Below are 17392 nucleotides of genomic sequence, written 5' to 3' on the forward strand. Positions count from 1 at the left end.
AACAGACTCCCAGCAGGATATCTGCCTCATTGGCCTTCCCCCTCATCCTTACCCATAAACACTCAACCATATCATTATCACAATCATTGAGCTCTAGACAATCAAAACACTCCCTAACATACAGGGCCACCCCACCGCCTCTCCTTCCTCGCCTGTCCCTTCTGAAGAGTCTATAGCCATCCATTGCAGCACTCCAGTCATGAGAGTCACCCCACCATGTTTCTGTGATGGCGACTAAGTCATATCTCTCCCGCTGCACAATGGCTTCCAGCTCCTCCTGTTTGCCGCCCATGCTGCGTGCATTGGTGTAGATGCACTTGAGCTGGGCTATCGATTTCGCCCCCAGCATTGGCATGCCACCCCTAGGCTCATCTCTAGTGAGCCTGGTTTTATCCCCTTCCCCCTTCGAACCTAGTTTAAAGCCCTCTCGATGAGCCCCGCCAATTCATGAGCAAGAATCCTTTTCCCCCTGTGAGACAGCTGAACTCCTTATTCCCATGAAAGTTTCTCCTGAATTGTATAATGGAAAATGGTAGCTATCAAGTAGTAGTTTTCAAAATCCGAGTATATCACAGCAGCTATTCGTAAGTAAGCTTTGGGATCTTTGAGAAATATTAAATTCTTAAAAACTAAGATACTTATTTGAACAGCTATTCAAACTGATCTTTAGTTCAGTTTGTAGAGAACATCAAGTTAAGGTACAATTACTATAGAGTTTATGTCCCTAATTGTAGCTGGGGTCATGCTAAATATGCAAGTGTCAGATGTTAATAGCAGAGTAGATTGGCTTTATTAAATGAAAAATTACTATTTCTGATGGATAATATGCTAACTTATATTTGTTGAGGAATTATTTCTTACTGATACATCAAGAAGTCACAATCTGTTTTAACTGGGTAAGAAATATAATCTTTTGTGGTTTTATTAATGAAACCTAATAGGCTTTCTCAAATGACTGTTCTTTTGAAGGATAAATATTTCTATTGTTAAATCTCTCTTGTAAAATTATTGCCAGTGTTGCCATATTGTTTTAGTTTGATTGTTAATAAAAGTCAATTGTTTTGTACTTGTGAACCATTAATGACTTTTTTGTAAATATAGAGGAGTTTTTTACGTTTTTGAGTCTTTATGTAGATACTTCTAACATGTGGCCGTCTTTCATAGATTTGTTGGAAGAATAACTGTAAGTCAACAAACTGAAGAAATTGTACGGTAAGTAAAATTCTGTAAGATTAATGTTTAGAACTGGTGGAGGTGGTTAAAAACATGACCATCACAAAAAAGAGTTACTGTTGAATATACGAAAGGGAGGGTTATTTTTACTGAAAGTATCAATTGTAGCTGCATACTTCAGATGGAGATGAGAAAAAAATTAGTGAAAGAAATTTCATTACTACCCAGTTTTTCAGATTTAATAGGACAGTTCTGGAAAGCTTGGCTGTTCTGAAGGGGGTAATTCTTAGGCACTGGTAATCAGCTGGTAACTTCATTGCTATTTGTTACTTAAAACATTTATTGATCTTAAACATTTTCCAGTGGCATGTTATGTAGACTACAACAGATCCCCTGTCATCTGTTTATCAGAGGCACTGAGCAGGTGTTTTTGCAGTTGAAATTCCTAGAAATTATTGGTCTGTTTTAACAAAGCCTCTACTACACATTTGTAGCTTTTAGTATATGTTTCAAACTACTGTACTACCTGGACTGTAAAGATAAGTGCTTACATCTGTAATAGTCAACACATAATTGTGTACACATAAAGCTATGTGCACATAATCATGTGCTCACAACCTTTCCCTGTGCAAGTAGCATACACCTAAACACATGTGAAAATATGAAAATAAAGATGTGAAGCCACTTAGACCTACATGTGGACTTCCTCAGAAGATTGTTAATTGTGGTGGGTTGGCCCCAGCTAGCAGCCAAGCATCCACACAGCTGCTCATTCACTACCCCCCACCATGACAGGACAGGAAAGAAAATAGGAAGAACAAGAGTGAGAAAGGTCATGGTTTGAAATAAAGATGGAGAAATCACTCACAAGAAATTGCCAGATTTTCAGGAATATTTATCATGCAAGTTATTTAATTGTTTTCTCTGGAGAGTTGTTGATAATCAAGCTTTCAAAAAAACTTGGTCACCTCTTCTCAAAATGTGAAGTGCTGTGTTATGATGTATAAATATGTCACAGAAACAGGTAAACGCGTTATGATTCTTTCACTCTTCTAATGTCCAAAACGTTATCCTTTACATGTTTCTTCAGTGAAATTTCTACCTGAATCAAATATTAAAGCAGTATGCTTTTCCATGTAATATGTGCCTTCAGTCTGAAGAACTGAAAGTCTTTCAATCTGAGAGCCTCCTATGAGGCTGGCAAACATCTGTCAATTTTAGATAGGAGTAACGTGGAGTTCAGAGTGAATCAATGATTTGTCAATGGTTTTGCAAGAAATATGGGAATGTAGAAAGCAGATCACTTGGCCCCAAGTCCAATGCCTTAGCCACCCCCACAAACATGCCCTCCTGCCCCCCAACACCCACTCAGCTGTTTTCTGAGGTCGCTTTATGTGCTACTTCACTTCAAGCTTTTCAGAATTCATTACTGCCAAGCTTGACAGGTTCAGCTTTGGGATAATCTATCAAAATAATTTAGTTGACAACATATAACAGAGCCAGTTTAAAGGGAGTGTGAAAAAAAATTGCAAGTTCTGACTACTGGTGGAGCTGTATCTTCTGACTGTCAAAGATAAACTTGTCTAGTCTGTGTTGCACTGATTCAGGTTTTGTATTTTGGGTTTGTCAGACTGGTTTTACAAACTGCAAAAAACATTTGAATCCAGAAATATACATTAGGTTTCTTATAAGAAAAGGTTAAATGCTTGAGCATTTAGTCCCTTTTAGTTCAATTTTCAGTTAAAGTTTGAGTCTAGCCTAATATAGTAACATATGTATGTGTAATTTAAAGAACCTATCATAATCCGTGTGTATAATTGTGCACACAGTATTTGTGATGGTAAATGTTACTGCAAATGTGACAGTTAAATGTTTAACTGTGGGAGGTGGGGTGTGGGGTTGGGGGGTTTTTTGAGTAACTCCGGGTTATGCTTTCAAAGGAACTTCAAGTATAAGAGCTTTGTTTATATAATAGTGATCATGGACTGCTTGTGGTACAGCTAATGGAAGAGTAAGACAAACCCAAGGGCTTGTATGCCGTAGCACTTAGTATATGATCTTTAATTCTTTTACTTATACCCAGTATGTCAACCTGGCCACCGCAGTTGTTCAATTTCTGCTTTCATTTGAAACACTGGCAAAAATAGTGAATGCACCTTTTTGTTTTGTTTTGTTTTTGTTTCAAACCAACCCTGCTGGCAGTTTCTAAGGATGATACAGCCACTGGAGTAGAACATATGGCTCTAACCTTATATGAACCTCGATTCTAATGGGACCTTTATTTTCACAGTGCTGTTTACAGTTAACTTAGCCAATGAAATTAATGTAGTATTGTGGTGTGATAGATGTGAGGAAAAAACACTTATGAAATTTTACTCTTGTGTTAGGAAGCAGAACTTGCACTGTTGTGGTGGTGGTGGGTCCATCTACTTGTTTGTCTTTGTTTCTCTGGTATGAATAGCTTTTGAACTTGCTAGATCACTTTAGTTTGACAGAGGGGTAGAAGTAAGATAGGTAAAATAGCCAAACCTAAAATAGCACTCCTGTTGCACTGTGAGCTCGACAGGTTTTTTTGCCTGCTGGCTTCTCAAGTAACTTGCAGGTCTTTCTGAACCAGCCATTTGGTATATTTAGCTCAATCACTAATTATGGGATATTGAACAGTGGTGGGAGAGTGTGGCAGTGACCAAAGGCGATGTGAAAGGAAACTGAGAGCTCTGTGGAGATGTGTGGGTGATGTGTGGTAAAAGGGGTAAGAAGATTGAAGGTGGACTTAAATGAGGGTGGGGTTGGAGTTGTTGTGGTGGGAATTCATAGGGCATATAGGACAACTTTACATAGGAAACTGGATTTCACTAGTCCTACAGAATACAGAACAACTAATTTTTAAATGCTGATATGTCTATTTCTTTTTAGACCTCTTGGGCCTGAAAGTCTTTTACTTCGTGGAGCAAGATTAAAAAACACTAAAGAAATATTTGGTTTGTAGACCTCTAAATATTTAAAGAGTATTCTCTTCTTAAAACATGTTAATGAACTGTGGTTTAATTCTACTTGCACTGAAGAAATTGTAATAATCTTGCTGACTGTTACCTGAGGGGATATGATTATAGATGAAAGTAATGATACTATGTTGAAGAATCTCTAAGGATATAAAGTTCCAGCTCTGCTCTGTGAAAATATATGAAGTGGTTTGATAAAGGAATAACTTAATTTCAATGGATAAATGACTGTTGTTACTGTTACCCATTGTTCAAGACTTTCTCCTGAGATTTACCAGTCTGATTTCCATAAAATACATATTGAAGAGCAGTACAGTCATAATAATGAACAGCTTTTTAGGTATTAAAATTACTTCAGTAGTACCGTTTTACTATAGCAGAATATTGCAAATACTTACAAAATACTGTCTCACCATTGTACTGAAGTAAACGCAAAAGTAATATCACCTCTTAATTTTTATCCTATGTCTCTTAAAACGAAAAATTCTGCAAATTGCATATATGCAGAAAATAAAGTGTAACTCTTTGTCCCCCCCTTCCTTCCCAGGTGTTGCAGTGTATACAGGTATGGAGACAAAGATGGCATTAAATTACAAGAGTAAATCTCAGAAACGGTCAGCAGTAGAAAAGTATGTTTATTTTCTAATATCTTTCTTATTTGTAGAGTTTTAACTTAGTTTTTCCTCAGTAACTTTAAAACCCTGATGATCTCATCATTGGGTTGTAGGCAAGGGAAGAGAGTGTAATTGCTCTGCCTTCAGTAGGAAGTTATAAAGATAAAATCTGTTTCTTGATGTTTCATCCTTTATTGATTCTTTCAGTAGTGTACAAAGTTGAAATTCCCAAGCTTAAAAAGGACTAAAGCAGAAAAAGTTAGTTCAGGAGGTTTGTTTTTGAGATGTGGAGATTATTTATTCACCTATAATGACAGGTGAAATGCTGCTTGAACCAGATGCTCAGAGATAGTTTTCACAACAGTCCCAGCCTCTGCTGTTCTCTGCATCCTTTACTGTAAAACTGCATCATGCCTTTAAAGAGGATGGATTGAAATGAAGTCTTAATCACTTACAAATCTTTGTCCTGAATCGTAATATTTGATATAATGGAAAATAGCTTTGTTTCACATAGTCTAAAGGATATAGCCTATCCAGATATGTTTTGCAATGAATCTTGCTTCTAGCAGAAGTCGCAGGCTCAGTTTTAAAAATCTTTGCTCGTAGTTACGGGATAGGTGTTACTATATTAGAGACTTATATGTTGAACCTCATGAATTATTTTAAAAGGAAAAGGAGTTCTGATATGTTGCCTTTATTCCAGTTACTAAAAATCTGAGATAGCATCCTGGCATTCTTTTGCAAACATGGGATTGATTATTCTTCTATAGCCAGATACAAACAGAACTGTAGAGTGCACAAGAAAAGTACAGTCATCAAAGCCAGGGGTGGAAAGATGGTCTGGCTAGCATTACAGAATATAGAGGCAAGTTTGACTATATCCTGGTAAAGCATGCCCTGGGTTAAATAATCAGATGCATGTGGTAGTGCTCTTCTAAGTGAAGAAAAAGGTGCAGCCTTGGATTTCCACTGTGGTTGTTTGTACTGCCTTCACAGCCTTGCTAGATACTCAGGGAAGAAGAGAAGGATAAGTCAGCCCCCAAAATCTTGGACAACAGGTGTGACACAAGCCAGCTGTTGGGGTATTCTTGCACCTTAATCTAGTCTTCATACTGCTATAGGTAAAGTGTATCTTAGTCAGATGTAGGATTTCTTTTCACTTCTGTTGGCTGCTTGTCACACAGAAACTTTATATCCATATCAAACACAGGATGCATTTAAAAAAAAAATTGTCCAATAAGTTTTTGGTCGGTTCATGTAACCACAGTGTGTCAACAGATTAAGTAAAATAAACTGAAGTTGCATTTTTTTTGCCTCTTTGTAGGTCCATGAATTCTTTTCTGATTATTTATCTAATAATCCTCCTCTTTGAAGCCATTCTGAGCACTATTTTAAAGTATGCATGGCAAGCTGAAGAAAAATGGGATGAGCCTTGGTATAATGAAAAAACGGAGCATGAAAGAAACAGCAGTAAGGTAATGTATCTACCCAGTTGCACATCTGAGGAACCCTCAACCACTATATACTGAATGTGATATTTATTATGTCTCTATTCTTGGATATAAGTGTAACTACCACATGATCCACTTGAAAGTCTGTGTGCTGTTGTCTCAGTGTTTTTGAGAGAGTTAGTCCTATGTAGCCTCACCCTTGTGTAGAAATATCTTACCTCTGTTACTGGTTGGACATTTTCTTCCTTTATGAAAAGACCAAGCTTTTTGAAAAATCTGGGTGTTGTTAGGACGTATTTCTGATGTTCTATGTTCTTATTATAGGTATTGTTCTTTTTGGGTGTCTTTTGTCATTCCGTAAATGAAAAGAGGAGGAGGATGGCTGTTCTTGTGCACGTTCCATTGCAGTGATTTCACAGTTCAGACATTTTTAGACATTCTGTGATGTTGAGATTGTTCAGACAATTTTGTAAGGCTGTAATTTTGCTCAAGCTCCTGCTTGCCTTCTCACTTTTCTGTAGAGATTGGGGGGATACTTTGAACTGTTCCTTCCGTCTGCAGTTCTGAGAAGCGTCTTTTTTTAATCATTCTGTATTTTTGTGTTCTGTTTAATTTTTTATTTCTGTATGAGTCTGCCTTCTTCCAAAGCAGTTCAGGAGTTGGCTGGAGCTGATTCTAAGAAGTAGAGGGGATTTTCAAAGCACAGAAGAATTTGAAATCCAGTTTCCACATGTGATGTGGTGTCAGATGTTTAACACCCACACACACACTCCCCTGTCTCCCAGACAGTTGAGAATTGAATGTGCTCACTAGGTGCAAAAAGGTCCAAATCCAAAGTCAGGAGAGTTCTGTTCTGCTTCACAAGTAGAGTGAAATTTATGGTTAGTACACAGTGGTTCAGGAAGGAAAAAGAAGTAATTCAAGAATGTAGTTGATTCAAGGCGAGTTAAGAGTTTACTGGCGTTTCAGTAGAACATGCAACTTTGAGAAGCTTATCATGCAAAGTGTTTTTTGTGGTTTAACTGGAAAAATATCTTTATCTCAATGCTGTGTTTTATTTAAAATTATTAATTCAGGTTATCACTGCAGTTACCAAAAATTTGTCAATGTATTCTAAAATAATCTTATCTAAAAGTCTCACTGTTGAAAAGTACTAAATGACTTTAAAAGTTTTCAAATTATTTAGTGAGTTTTATTTTTAGTACCTGCACCCACTTAACGCACTTTCAACTGTTTGAAGTGGTCAGTCAAGTAAATTCTTGGCTCATCTTAGTTTGAAGTAGTTGCTATGTAAGTTAGACTAGCCTGTGGAGCCTTTTCAGTTCCGAATAAGACTGGGATAAGTTCTTTCCATTCCTTTACCTTTGCCTTCAGGAGCATAGAGCCATCTGTGTTTCTGCAATGTCACTCTCCTTTTATCATGTCTTTGTTTTTCTCTCTCCCTTGTTTACTTCCACAATCTGCTTTGCATTTCTCAATATGCTGACATCCTTACTTGGAGTGCTTTCTCTGTTCATCTGTCCTGTGTTGTGCAGATTGTTATTTAATAGACAGTGCTTGAAGAAACTCGCTAACCGTAGTAATTGTCACTTCTCAATATGTCGTCTTTTACATGAATTACTGCTCTCCATCTTTATCTTTTCTGGTTTAGTTTGGAAGATCTCTTAAGGCACAGTACTTCCTGAGTTTTTTGTCAGACACCTTAATTATCGGTACTTTTCTTAAGTAATGTATGGCAACACACCCTAATTGGGAAGAACAGACATTACTTAGCTTTGCAAACTGCTGACTAGTTTTATACTCCCTTTCTTCAAAATGTTCTCCTACACCAATATCTGGTAGAGTTGAAAGAGATGTCCCAGTTTTTCTCATCTCTAATCTCCCTTGCTCAATATACAAGTGTTGGTAAGAGTATTCCCAAAGTTCAATTTAGATACTGAGTTTGTTGTGCAGATGAAAAAGAGACTTGGAAGAGACTGTAATGTTGCATTTCAGAGTTTGCTAAAATTGTCATACCTAACAAAGAGAAATTTCTATCCTATTACATAGCTGTTTACCTGAAATGTATGTGTTGAACACAATGATTTGAAGAGGCATAAAAGAAGTCTGTGCCATTGAAAGCCACACAGTCTCTTTCTTGTCACGTAGTCTGCATCACCTACGTCACTGGGGAATGCCAGTAGACAGGAACCCTCTTGTTGCTCTGCTGTCCTAAACCAATATAGAATACTTACAGATTCCTCTGACAACATGAAGTATCAGTTGTTTGCCTTCACCATTTATGGTTCCTTAGAAAAGCCTATGAATGGTGCTGTTTGATGGAATGGGGAACACGTTAGTTTTTTCAGCTTCAGCTCTTTAAAGAGAACTGTTTGAAAACAGAATCACCATGACAGTTAATATTAATTGGCAGCCCTCCTGACAGATTCCATAGAAAGGACAAAAATTAATGAACTTGAGAATTGAAACATCCAGTGATAGCTTAAGGCAGTCTTTTTGTATCAGTCTGAAGGCACGTTACTGGGGCAACCTGGAAATGCCTGCATTGTCACTGTGTGTGTTCTCTCTCATGTGTACATGGGACTTGGTCTCCTCCGGCTCTGTCAATTTGTCATTTTTCATGCATGTTGAAACGTTAACTAAGTAACCATGTTTCACCTGATCCCTGCAGTAATCTGTACATTTTCTCTTTTTCTCTTGTAGATTCTGAGATTTATTTCAGATTTTCTTGCTTTTCTGGTACTTTACAATTTTATCATACCTATTTCACTGTATGTGACTGTTGAGATGCAGAAATTTCTTGGATCTTTTTTTATTGGCTGGGATCTTGACCTCTATCACGAAGAAACAAACCAGAGAGCACAAGTAAATACTTCAGACCTCAATGAGGAATTGGGACAGGCAGAGTAAAAAATATGTTGTTTCTTTTTTAACCTTCTATTTTCTACTTCTTTTTTAATATTAAAATTCGTTACTGCAGATTTCTTGTTGGTTGCACTTTGATTTCTGATTAATTTAAAAATAAGGTATAAATAAATGATGGCAGAAATTAACATTTTTACATGAGCAAAAAAGGGTGTGTAGTGCAGAGTGTGAGTTGAGATTATTTTTTTTTTCTTCTAACAAATACATGCAACTCCAAGTCTGTTTTTTGTTTTCTTTTACAAAAGGTAGAGTATGTGTTTACAGACAAAACTGGAAAATTAACTGAAAATGAGATGCAGTTTCGGGAGTGCTCCATTAATGGCATAAAGTACCAAGAGGTCAATGGTAAACTAACTCCAGAGGGGTTTTCTGAAGATTCTCCAGATGGAAATAGGCACAGTTTGGTAAGACTACCCCCACTCCCACCTCCACCCCTCCCACCCCCATCCCCACCATCAGGCATCCTAGATAGAAAGTGTTTTATTTCAGAGAAATATTCTTCTAGCATTAACATTTTAAAAAAAAAAACAACAGAATTTCTGAATAGTTTGAAGCTATTAAGTGTTACTGAACAACTATTGATTAAACATGTTGAGATGTGATAATTTAACATGGAATACTTGGCAGATTTTTTAAATAAAAACTTTTTTTTTATTAAGTATGTTCAAAACTGGGTTGTTATGCAAATGTTACAAATACAATTTTTTCCTTCTTATAGATGAAAGAGGAAGAACTCTTCTTGAAAGCAGTTTGTCTTTGTCATACAGTGCAGATCAATGCAGATCAAACAGATGGTGCTGATGGTCCCTGGCATGCCAATGGAATAGCATCCCCATTGGAGTATTATGCTTCTTCACCAGATGAGAAAGCTTTAGTTGAAGCTGCAAGCCGGTGAGTTGTACTGCCAAAACTATCTAATGTAGAAATTGCCTACTAGGGCAGGCAATTTGTTTTAAAAGCAGTCTTAAAAATTGCTCAGAAAGATTGTAAAGCCCAGGGCCTGGCACCGTCGGTTTACTATGAAAACATACAAAAATAAAATACACAAAAAATGAGGCATATTATGAAGTGATGATTCAAAATATTTATGGAAATCCTTGAGAAATTATAATGGACAGAGTATGTTGCTATTAAAATATTGTAGAAAGTGGGCATTAATTCCTAATTTTCTCTAGAAATAGAGAGCAGTAATGGGGTATAAGAGTCTCTTTTCTCACACACACACCTTTTCCGTTTAGGGTTGGAGTAGTATTTACTGGAACTAGTGGGGACAGTATGGAAGTAAAAAGTCTCGGAAAATCAGAAAGGTATTAGTTTTTATTCCTTGTTTCTTTTGAAGGACAGAACAATAGTGAAGATTAATATAATGTTCTCCTCTTAATCCTCTCTGTTCATAAGAAAACCTTGCCTTTCCACAGCGTGCTCTTTTTAATGCTTTTTCCTTGATGTCTTAAGGACAGCTTGCATCTTATTCCTTACCAATTGAAACTGAGATGCAAGAATTTTGTGTGAGTTACTCTGTGTAGGTGTGTATTATAAAAGTTTGTGTCTTTGCCCATTCATCAAAGGCTGAGACTGTAGTAGAGTTGGGAAACTGGATTGCTTATTCAAGTCTTACAGTTTGTGTTTTCAGCTCTAGAAGTTCCCAGAATCAGTCTCATGTTTGCATAATCTAATTGCATGTTTTAAACTTTCCCAAAGTGAGTAGAAATACTGTTGATAACTGTATATCTGAGGTATGTCATAACACCTTTTATCCATTTGATCTGTGTCAATTAGTTGGCAGTATTTTAAATTTAAATGTCTAAAATTAATTTTCTAAACTAGTGGTAATAGAACAAAAAATAGCCCAGTTATCAGGGAACATACACTTTTTTTGACTGTGTAGATTGTTTACAAGTGTTAGAAATAAAATGTAGTTTTCAAAGTTACACTTGAAGCAATGATAGAAGGATATGATGGTTGATAGAAGGATTGACGGTTGGACTCGATCTTAGAGGTCTTTTCCAACCTTAATGATTCTATGATTCTAAGGATAAAGGAATAGGTAGGAGCTCCTTGTAATCTCCAGATATAAAGCTAGTGTTCAGGAAGCTATTCCTATTGATAAAAAAATCTTTTATTCTTAAAGAACCTTTTATCTTACAGAATGGGATTAAATATATATAAAGTGATGAAAAGCAATCAATTGCACAAACACCGATAACAGTGATTGGTCAACGATGGTAGCATTAGTTTTAGAGTTTCTATATACAAATGACACTTTGGGGAAAGCTCTGTGGGATAAGAATGTATTTATAAGTAATTGTCTTGAAATTTATTTCTAAAAATGTTTTCTTCCCCTTCCCTCTTCTATTAAAACAAAAAAATACAGGTATAAATTGCTTCATGTTTTGGAGTTTGATCCAAATCGCAGACGAATGAGTGTCATTGTAGAGAGTCCCTCAGGTAAGTGATCAGAAGTTGCATAAGCTGCAGTTGAGAACTTCTTAAATAGTATGTATTCTTAATTTCTGTTCTATTTCACTTTTTAGGGGAAAAACTTTTATTCACAAAGGGAGCAGAATCTTCCATTCTTCCTCGTAGTAAGAGTGGAGAAATAGACAAAACAAGGATACATGTTGATGAATTTGCTTTGGTAAGTGTATGTTTGCCCAGCTGATGGGAAGAAAATTCCTCGGTACAAATTCTGTGACTTGAAGTGAACGAATTGCAGGTGACACCTTCTTGTTAGGTCAGAATCTTGTCTACTCTGAATGTAGTCTTTTATTTTCTCACAGAAAGGACTAAGAACTTTGTGCGTAGCCTACAGAAGATTCACACCTGAGGAGTATCAAGAAATTGGCAAACGCCTTCATGAGGCCAGGACTGCCTTACAACAACGGGAAGAAAGATTAGCAGATGTATTCAACTTCATAGAAAGGGATCTGGAATTACTTGGGGCTACAGGAGTAGAAGACAAGTATGCAATGGAGTTTCTGCTAACTACACTCAAAAACATAGCGAGTTTAGGATTCATAACTGAAATATGATGTGTGCCATGAAAAACTATCCCGCCACGACCAAAAGTTCTGTGCTATTGTTCAGTATGTTTACCACTCTTTGGATTGAGGAGCATTCAAAACACATGTACCAACTGCTTTTGGCTTAATAACGATGACATAGTGTGCTTCATCAGGAGAGATTTAATGTATGTGAAACAGAATAATTGCAGTAAATATTTAGGGTGACGGCTAATTCCTTGGGAAAACTTCTATACATAGCTACTTAACAAAGCATTTTGCTTGTGTAGTGTGTATTCTGTAAGTCAGAGGGTGTATTGTACACTGGAGTGTACAGATGGAGCACCTAGAAGCTTTTCATGTACCACAGTAGGTAGTCATTGTTGTGGACTGTTTTAAAGCTTCTCAAATGCAGCAATGGTGCCTAATTTAAATTAAGATATGCTTATTACAAATTTTTGACCACTTCGCAGGACTGAAGTTCAGTTTTTGTTTCATCAAGGCCTTCGTTTTATTTCTGGTAACAGAATGTCATCTACCAGACTGTGATTCTCTGAAAATATATGTAACGTTGGAAATGCAGTCTTAAATCATCGTGACAGTGGGGTTACAGCAGTAACATGGAGTTACAGTGTGAGCTCTTTTTTTGTAAAGTGTTTGATTGGTTATTTAAGATTTTTCTTGTTTCTAGACTGCAGGAGAAAGTCCAAGAAACTATAGAAGCACTCAGGTTGGCTGGTATCAAAGTGTGGGTACTCACTGGAGATAAGCACGAAACGGCTGTTAGTGTCAGTTTATCATGTGGACACTTTCATAGAACCATGAACATCCTTGAGCTTGTGCAGCACAAGTCAGACAGTACATGCGTGGAGCAACTGAGGCAGCTAGCCAAGAGGTAAAATACCCGAGGTGTCATTATCTCAGTGATGATCTTGGTTTTCTTTTATTTTCAAATTTTATGACAATCTCTTTGATGTATGTGCCAAACACATGAAGTTGCCTTTTTAGAAATTTATTTATTAATATGGTAGCGGACTTGAAGAAGCAGTCTGTCTACGAGGCTAACTTCTTTGTTTATTGTATGGGCAACTGCGTATTTCATAACAAAATTTAATTTTTTCCGTCACACCAATACAAAGCCAACATTTTTGTCCCTGAATAGAATAAAGGAAGACCATGTTATCCAGCATGGACTGGTTGTGGATGGGACCAGCCTCTCTCTTGCACTCAGGGAACATGAAAAACTGTTCATGGAAGTTTGCAAAAACTGTTCTGCAGTGTTGTGCTGTCGCATGGCACCCCTTCAGAAAGCAAAGGTAAGCAAGAATATAATCGGGATTGTCTTGTAGGTGTTTTTATCGTGCTTTGAGGAGGCAAGGATTTCTGGAACTGCTTTGTTTGTTTGCCTGACCTTTTATGTGACTTTTGAATCCTTGTTAAATTCGGTTGATCTGGAGTAGTTTGCCCAGAAGTTTCTATGTCTGTGTTTGAAAATTTGCAAGTGGATGGAGGAGAGTCAAAATACTGCCACCGTGCAAGAAAAAGGCTAATCTTTGATCAGCCTCTTGAGTGTTCTGTAAGGCAGTAGCTGTCCTGATCACCTGCATGCTTTTGCATTGCCTGTTCCATCACTTCTCCAAACCAAAAAAGCTAAATTAAAATTCATGAAGCGGTAGGGTAAAAATGTGCTTCTCTAAAGATTTAAAAAATACTCAAGTTTGAGGAGAAAGTAGAAGGGAAGGGAGGCTGAGGCCTAGTCTTCAGGAGAGGTTTGCCTTAATGCTCTCATCTAAGACCATTTTTTTTTTCCACGTGTACTTAATTTTACTCAAATACAGATCAGATAAAATTCAAGTTCAGATTTTGTGAATTTTTTTTTACTCTAGAAAGCTAAGCTCTGAAGAGCTATAATATTTATTCTTTCCTTTTGAAATTTTCTTTCTTCATTTTATGCTTCTCTTTTTCTTGACTAGTATTCAATTGTATACCTCTGTCGGAGTATTTTTTAATTAATTATACTTTTAGCTTATCTGTATGCTGTAAAGGCTTTTTGCATGTATTTCCTGTAATATTAAACCTCTGAAAGGACACTGTTGCCCACTGTATTTTTACACCTTGTCAAAAAGAAAAAAGACATCTTTTTACCTTAAAGCACTAGGAAACCCTTACGTGAGGTACTAGATGTCCAAGAGGGCAGGCTCTTTTACTATAGCATGAGTGACCTGTTTTGAGGTCACTCTTCCTGCTTCCAACATTTAGCCAGACTTTTAATGTAGTCTTTAGAATCGCTTCATTATAAAACTGTTCAGCTGTGTATAAAACTTGGTAGTTTTATACTAGTAGTATAAATACTAGTTTCAGTATAATGTTAAAAGGAAGTTGTTTGTAACTACTGTGAGAAAAACAGTTTGTTGGATGTGCGTCCACTTTATGTACACTCTTTTAGCTGAAATTTTTGCCATCCCCTCTCTTTAAGGTATAATTTGCCTATGTTGTGTCCTTGTTCTTATTTTGTCATTTAACTTGATTTATAATGTGGTTTGTACTGCCAAATTTGGCAGAAAGCAGCCAATAATGCTTTCCTTAATTCTTATCCTGTCCAGCGGGTAATCTCCATTATTTCCTGTGTTTTGTCATAAAATACAGTAAAACCTAACTTTGATGGCAGTGACTTTAAATGCTGAAGTATAAATCACCGAGACAAACGCTGTACAACATTGGAGAGAAGGGTGGGGAAGGAAGTATATGGCAGTTTTTTTTTGTCTTGCATTTGATTTTCTGCTGTAGGCACACTTTTTGTGAAATTTATTCTAAGGTTAAGCTGGAACTCGGCTTAATATTTCCCTCATCTTTTCCTTTAATGCTCGTTAGTATATGGCTAGCGGTCTCACTACTTATTTTTGTATGTTTTATGGCTCAGAAACCTTTTTGAACATCTTTCATGTCAGTCAGAGCTGCTGCTGATTGCTGTTGGTAAAATTTGCCAGAGGATTTGTCTTGACATTTTCACATAGATGTTTGTCTGTCTAAATTACCACAGTCTTCAGTATCTCATGAGGACTGATCTGGGTGACATACTGCAGCCTTGCTACTTCTCTAAGGCTGCTTACTAAGTTCTAATGCTAAATGTATTTGAAATAATTGCCCCTTAGGAATGGGGAACCTTTAAACTTGAATATTAATACCTGCAATTAGGGAATGCATTCCCACAATCAGGTGGATTACTCTGAACTGTGGACTGTATTTAATCACTGTTGTGTTCCTCGTGTGAAGTGAGTTACCACTCCTATGAATCAATGCACTGTGACACTGCCAGCTGGAACTCAATTATTTGAATACAGTTTTTGGTATCTACTTACCTCATGCAGTTGTTGCTCTGTTCATATTTCCACTTTGGGTTTTCTGGAACTTTGGGGGGAAAATGCAATATTTTTTCATAGGTAAATATTTTTTTGTTTTTAGAAAGCCGCCTGGATCTGCATTCACACCTTTACCTCTGCAGCCTGTTTACGACTGAGTTAGTGAAGCTTCTACCTTTAGTTAGAGCTCTTTGGGAGGTTAATGAATTATTAATTCTCCTTAACCAAAAACCTCATCTAACTCTCTCTATTTAGAATAATGTTGGCACTTATATTAAAGAGCTGTTTCCTTTCTGGGAAGAGCGGGATATCACTGCTCTTCTTTTGAGGATTTTGGAGCCTAATATATAAACAATTTTTTTCCCTCTTTCTGTCCTATCTTCTTCTGTGACTTTTCCAACTGAGAATACCCATTGGTGATGATGAAGTTGCTTTAAAAAGAAACTATATTCCTTAATAACAGCATGTATTGATCTTTGAGCTAATACATTGTTTTTACAGATTCCTCTTTTACACGGATTAGTTCCATTAATTGAAAATGTGAAGAATCTGGGCATGTCTAGTAAAGGGCATTAAATCTGGATTACTCCCTAAGTAAATTTTCAGTTCCAACTTTTACTTGACTATTTTGTATGATAAAGCACCAAATTAAGAGTTGTAAAAGAACATCTAGATAAGAACAGCAAAATAAGCTCAAGGCAGGCATAATATTTAAATAAGGCTTGTGCCCCAAAGCAAGCGGCTTTTCTGAAGGAGCAATGAATTTGTGCATGTGATATGCCAAAGATGTTTTTTACCCAAGCGTGCACATTCATAAAACATATTAATTATATTTACAGGTAGGTAACTGAGATACTTGGGAATTAGTGTTATGGTTTGTAGATAGTCTGTCTGTCTAATCTGAAAAATTTCTGCCCTTTTTTTTTCCAGGTGGTGCGACTGTTAAAAACGTCTCCAGAGAAACCTATAACATTAGCGATTGGTGATGGTGCTAATGATGTGAGCATGATACAAGAAGCACATGTTGGCATAGGTAACTTTCTTTTGTCAGAAGAGATAAAGGCAAATAAGATGCAAATTTTAGTAAAGGATTAGATCATGAATAGTGTTTATAAACAGATAAACTTCTAAGGTTTTTGCACCTGTGAATGACAGGGTGTTAATCTGTGTCATCTGTTGTAGCAGAGTTTTAGTGACATTTAAAAGTTAAGGCTGTTTGCTTTCAGAAGTCTTAGGTTTGTTGTGTAGTCTACCAATAATCAGAGGCCCTGCTTAATGCTGCCTTAAGAACAGCAAAGATTCTCTGTAACCAGAATCTCAGAAGTACTCTGCTTCAGGTGTTGGAAGTAGGTATCTCTAACTTCAGACATTGTCGGGTTCTAAGTTCCTGTGTAAACTTGACCTTTAAACCTTTCTTTGCTCTAAACTGCCACTGTTTGCACCACGTCTGTATCACTGTAGAAATGCCATTTGTGTCTAGTTTGTCTTTGAGGAGAAGGCTTTCATTACATCTCTTGAGAGGCTGATTCTCAGCTAAGGTTGGTAGTTTTCTCTGTTTATATTGTTTTCTGTTACCTGGCCAGGACCTTCTTTAAACTTTTTTTTTCCCCTGCTGTGTTATATAACTGAGTGAAAAACAAAACATACATACAACTGAATTGGTACCCATCACATAGTGTTTTGGTATTTCCTTTACTGACTTTGGTGGATGGTGTTTATTACAATAGTAAATGCTGAACGTTCTTACCTAAGGTATTGGTGTATTGGTACATCAGGATATTCAATCTGTCATCCTTTATGATTAAAAAGGTGTATGTAATGTTTATCATGTAAATCATGTGGCCATGATTTTTAAGACCATGGGTA

The 17392-nt window shown here is 36.7% G+C and overlaps 1 protein-coding gene across 1 annotated transcript in view; it reads left to right on the forward strand.

Moving 5' to 3' along the window:
• Positions 1-17392, forward strand: part of ATP11B (ATPase phospholipid transporting 11B (putative)) — a 71163-nt gene that overhangs the window by 28015 nt on the left and 25756 nt on the right. The window contains exons 8-21 of the mRNA XM_009288054.2: positions 1165-1212; positions 4090-4154; positions 4723-4804; positions 6114-6264; positions 8944-9141; positions 9411-9569; positions 9884-10056; positions 10404-10472; positions 11540-11613; positions 11700-11803; positions 11946-12127; positions 12859-13062; positions 13330-13483; positions 16457-16559. Of these exons, the coding sequence (XP_009286329.2) occupies positions 1165-1212; positions 4090-4154; positions 4723-4804; positions 6114-6264; positions 8944-9141; positions 9411-9569; positions 9884-10056; positions 10404-10472; positions 11540-11613; positions 11700-11803; positions 11946-12127; positions 12859-13062; positions 13330-13483; positions 16457-16559 (1766 nt within the window). The remainder of the gene's footprint in view (positions 1-1164; positions 1213-4089; positions 4155-4722; positions 4805-6113; positions 6265-8943; positions 9142-9410; positions 9570-9883; positions 10057-10403; positions 10473-11539; positions 11614-11699; positions 11804-11945; positions 12128-12858; positions 13063-13329; positions 13484-16456; positions 16560-17392) is intronic.

Source organism: Aptenodytes forsteri, unplaced genomic scaffold, assembly GCF_000699145.1.
Source record: "Aptenodytes forsteri isolate BGI_AS27 unplaced genomic scaffold, ASM69914v1 Scaffold72, whole genome shotgun sequence".
In the NCBI taxonomy this organism is placed as follows: Eukaryota; Metazoa; Chordata; class Aves; order Sphenisciformes; family Spheniscidae; genus Aptenodytes; species Aptenodytes forsteri.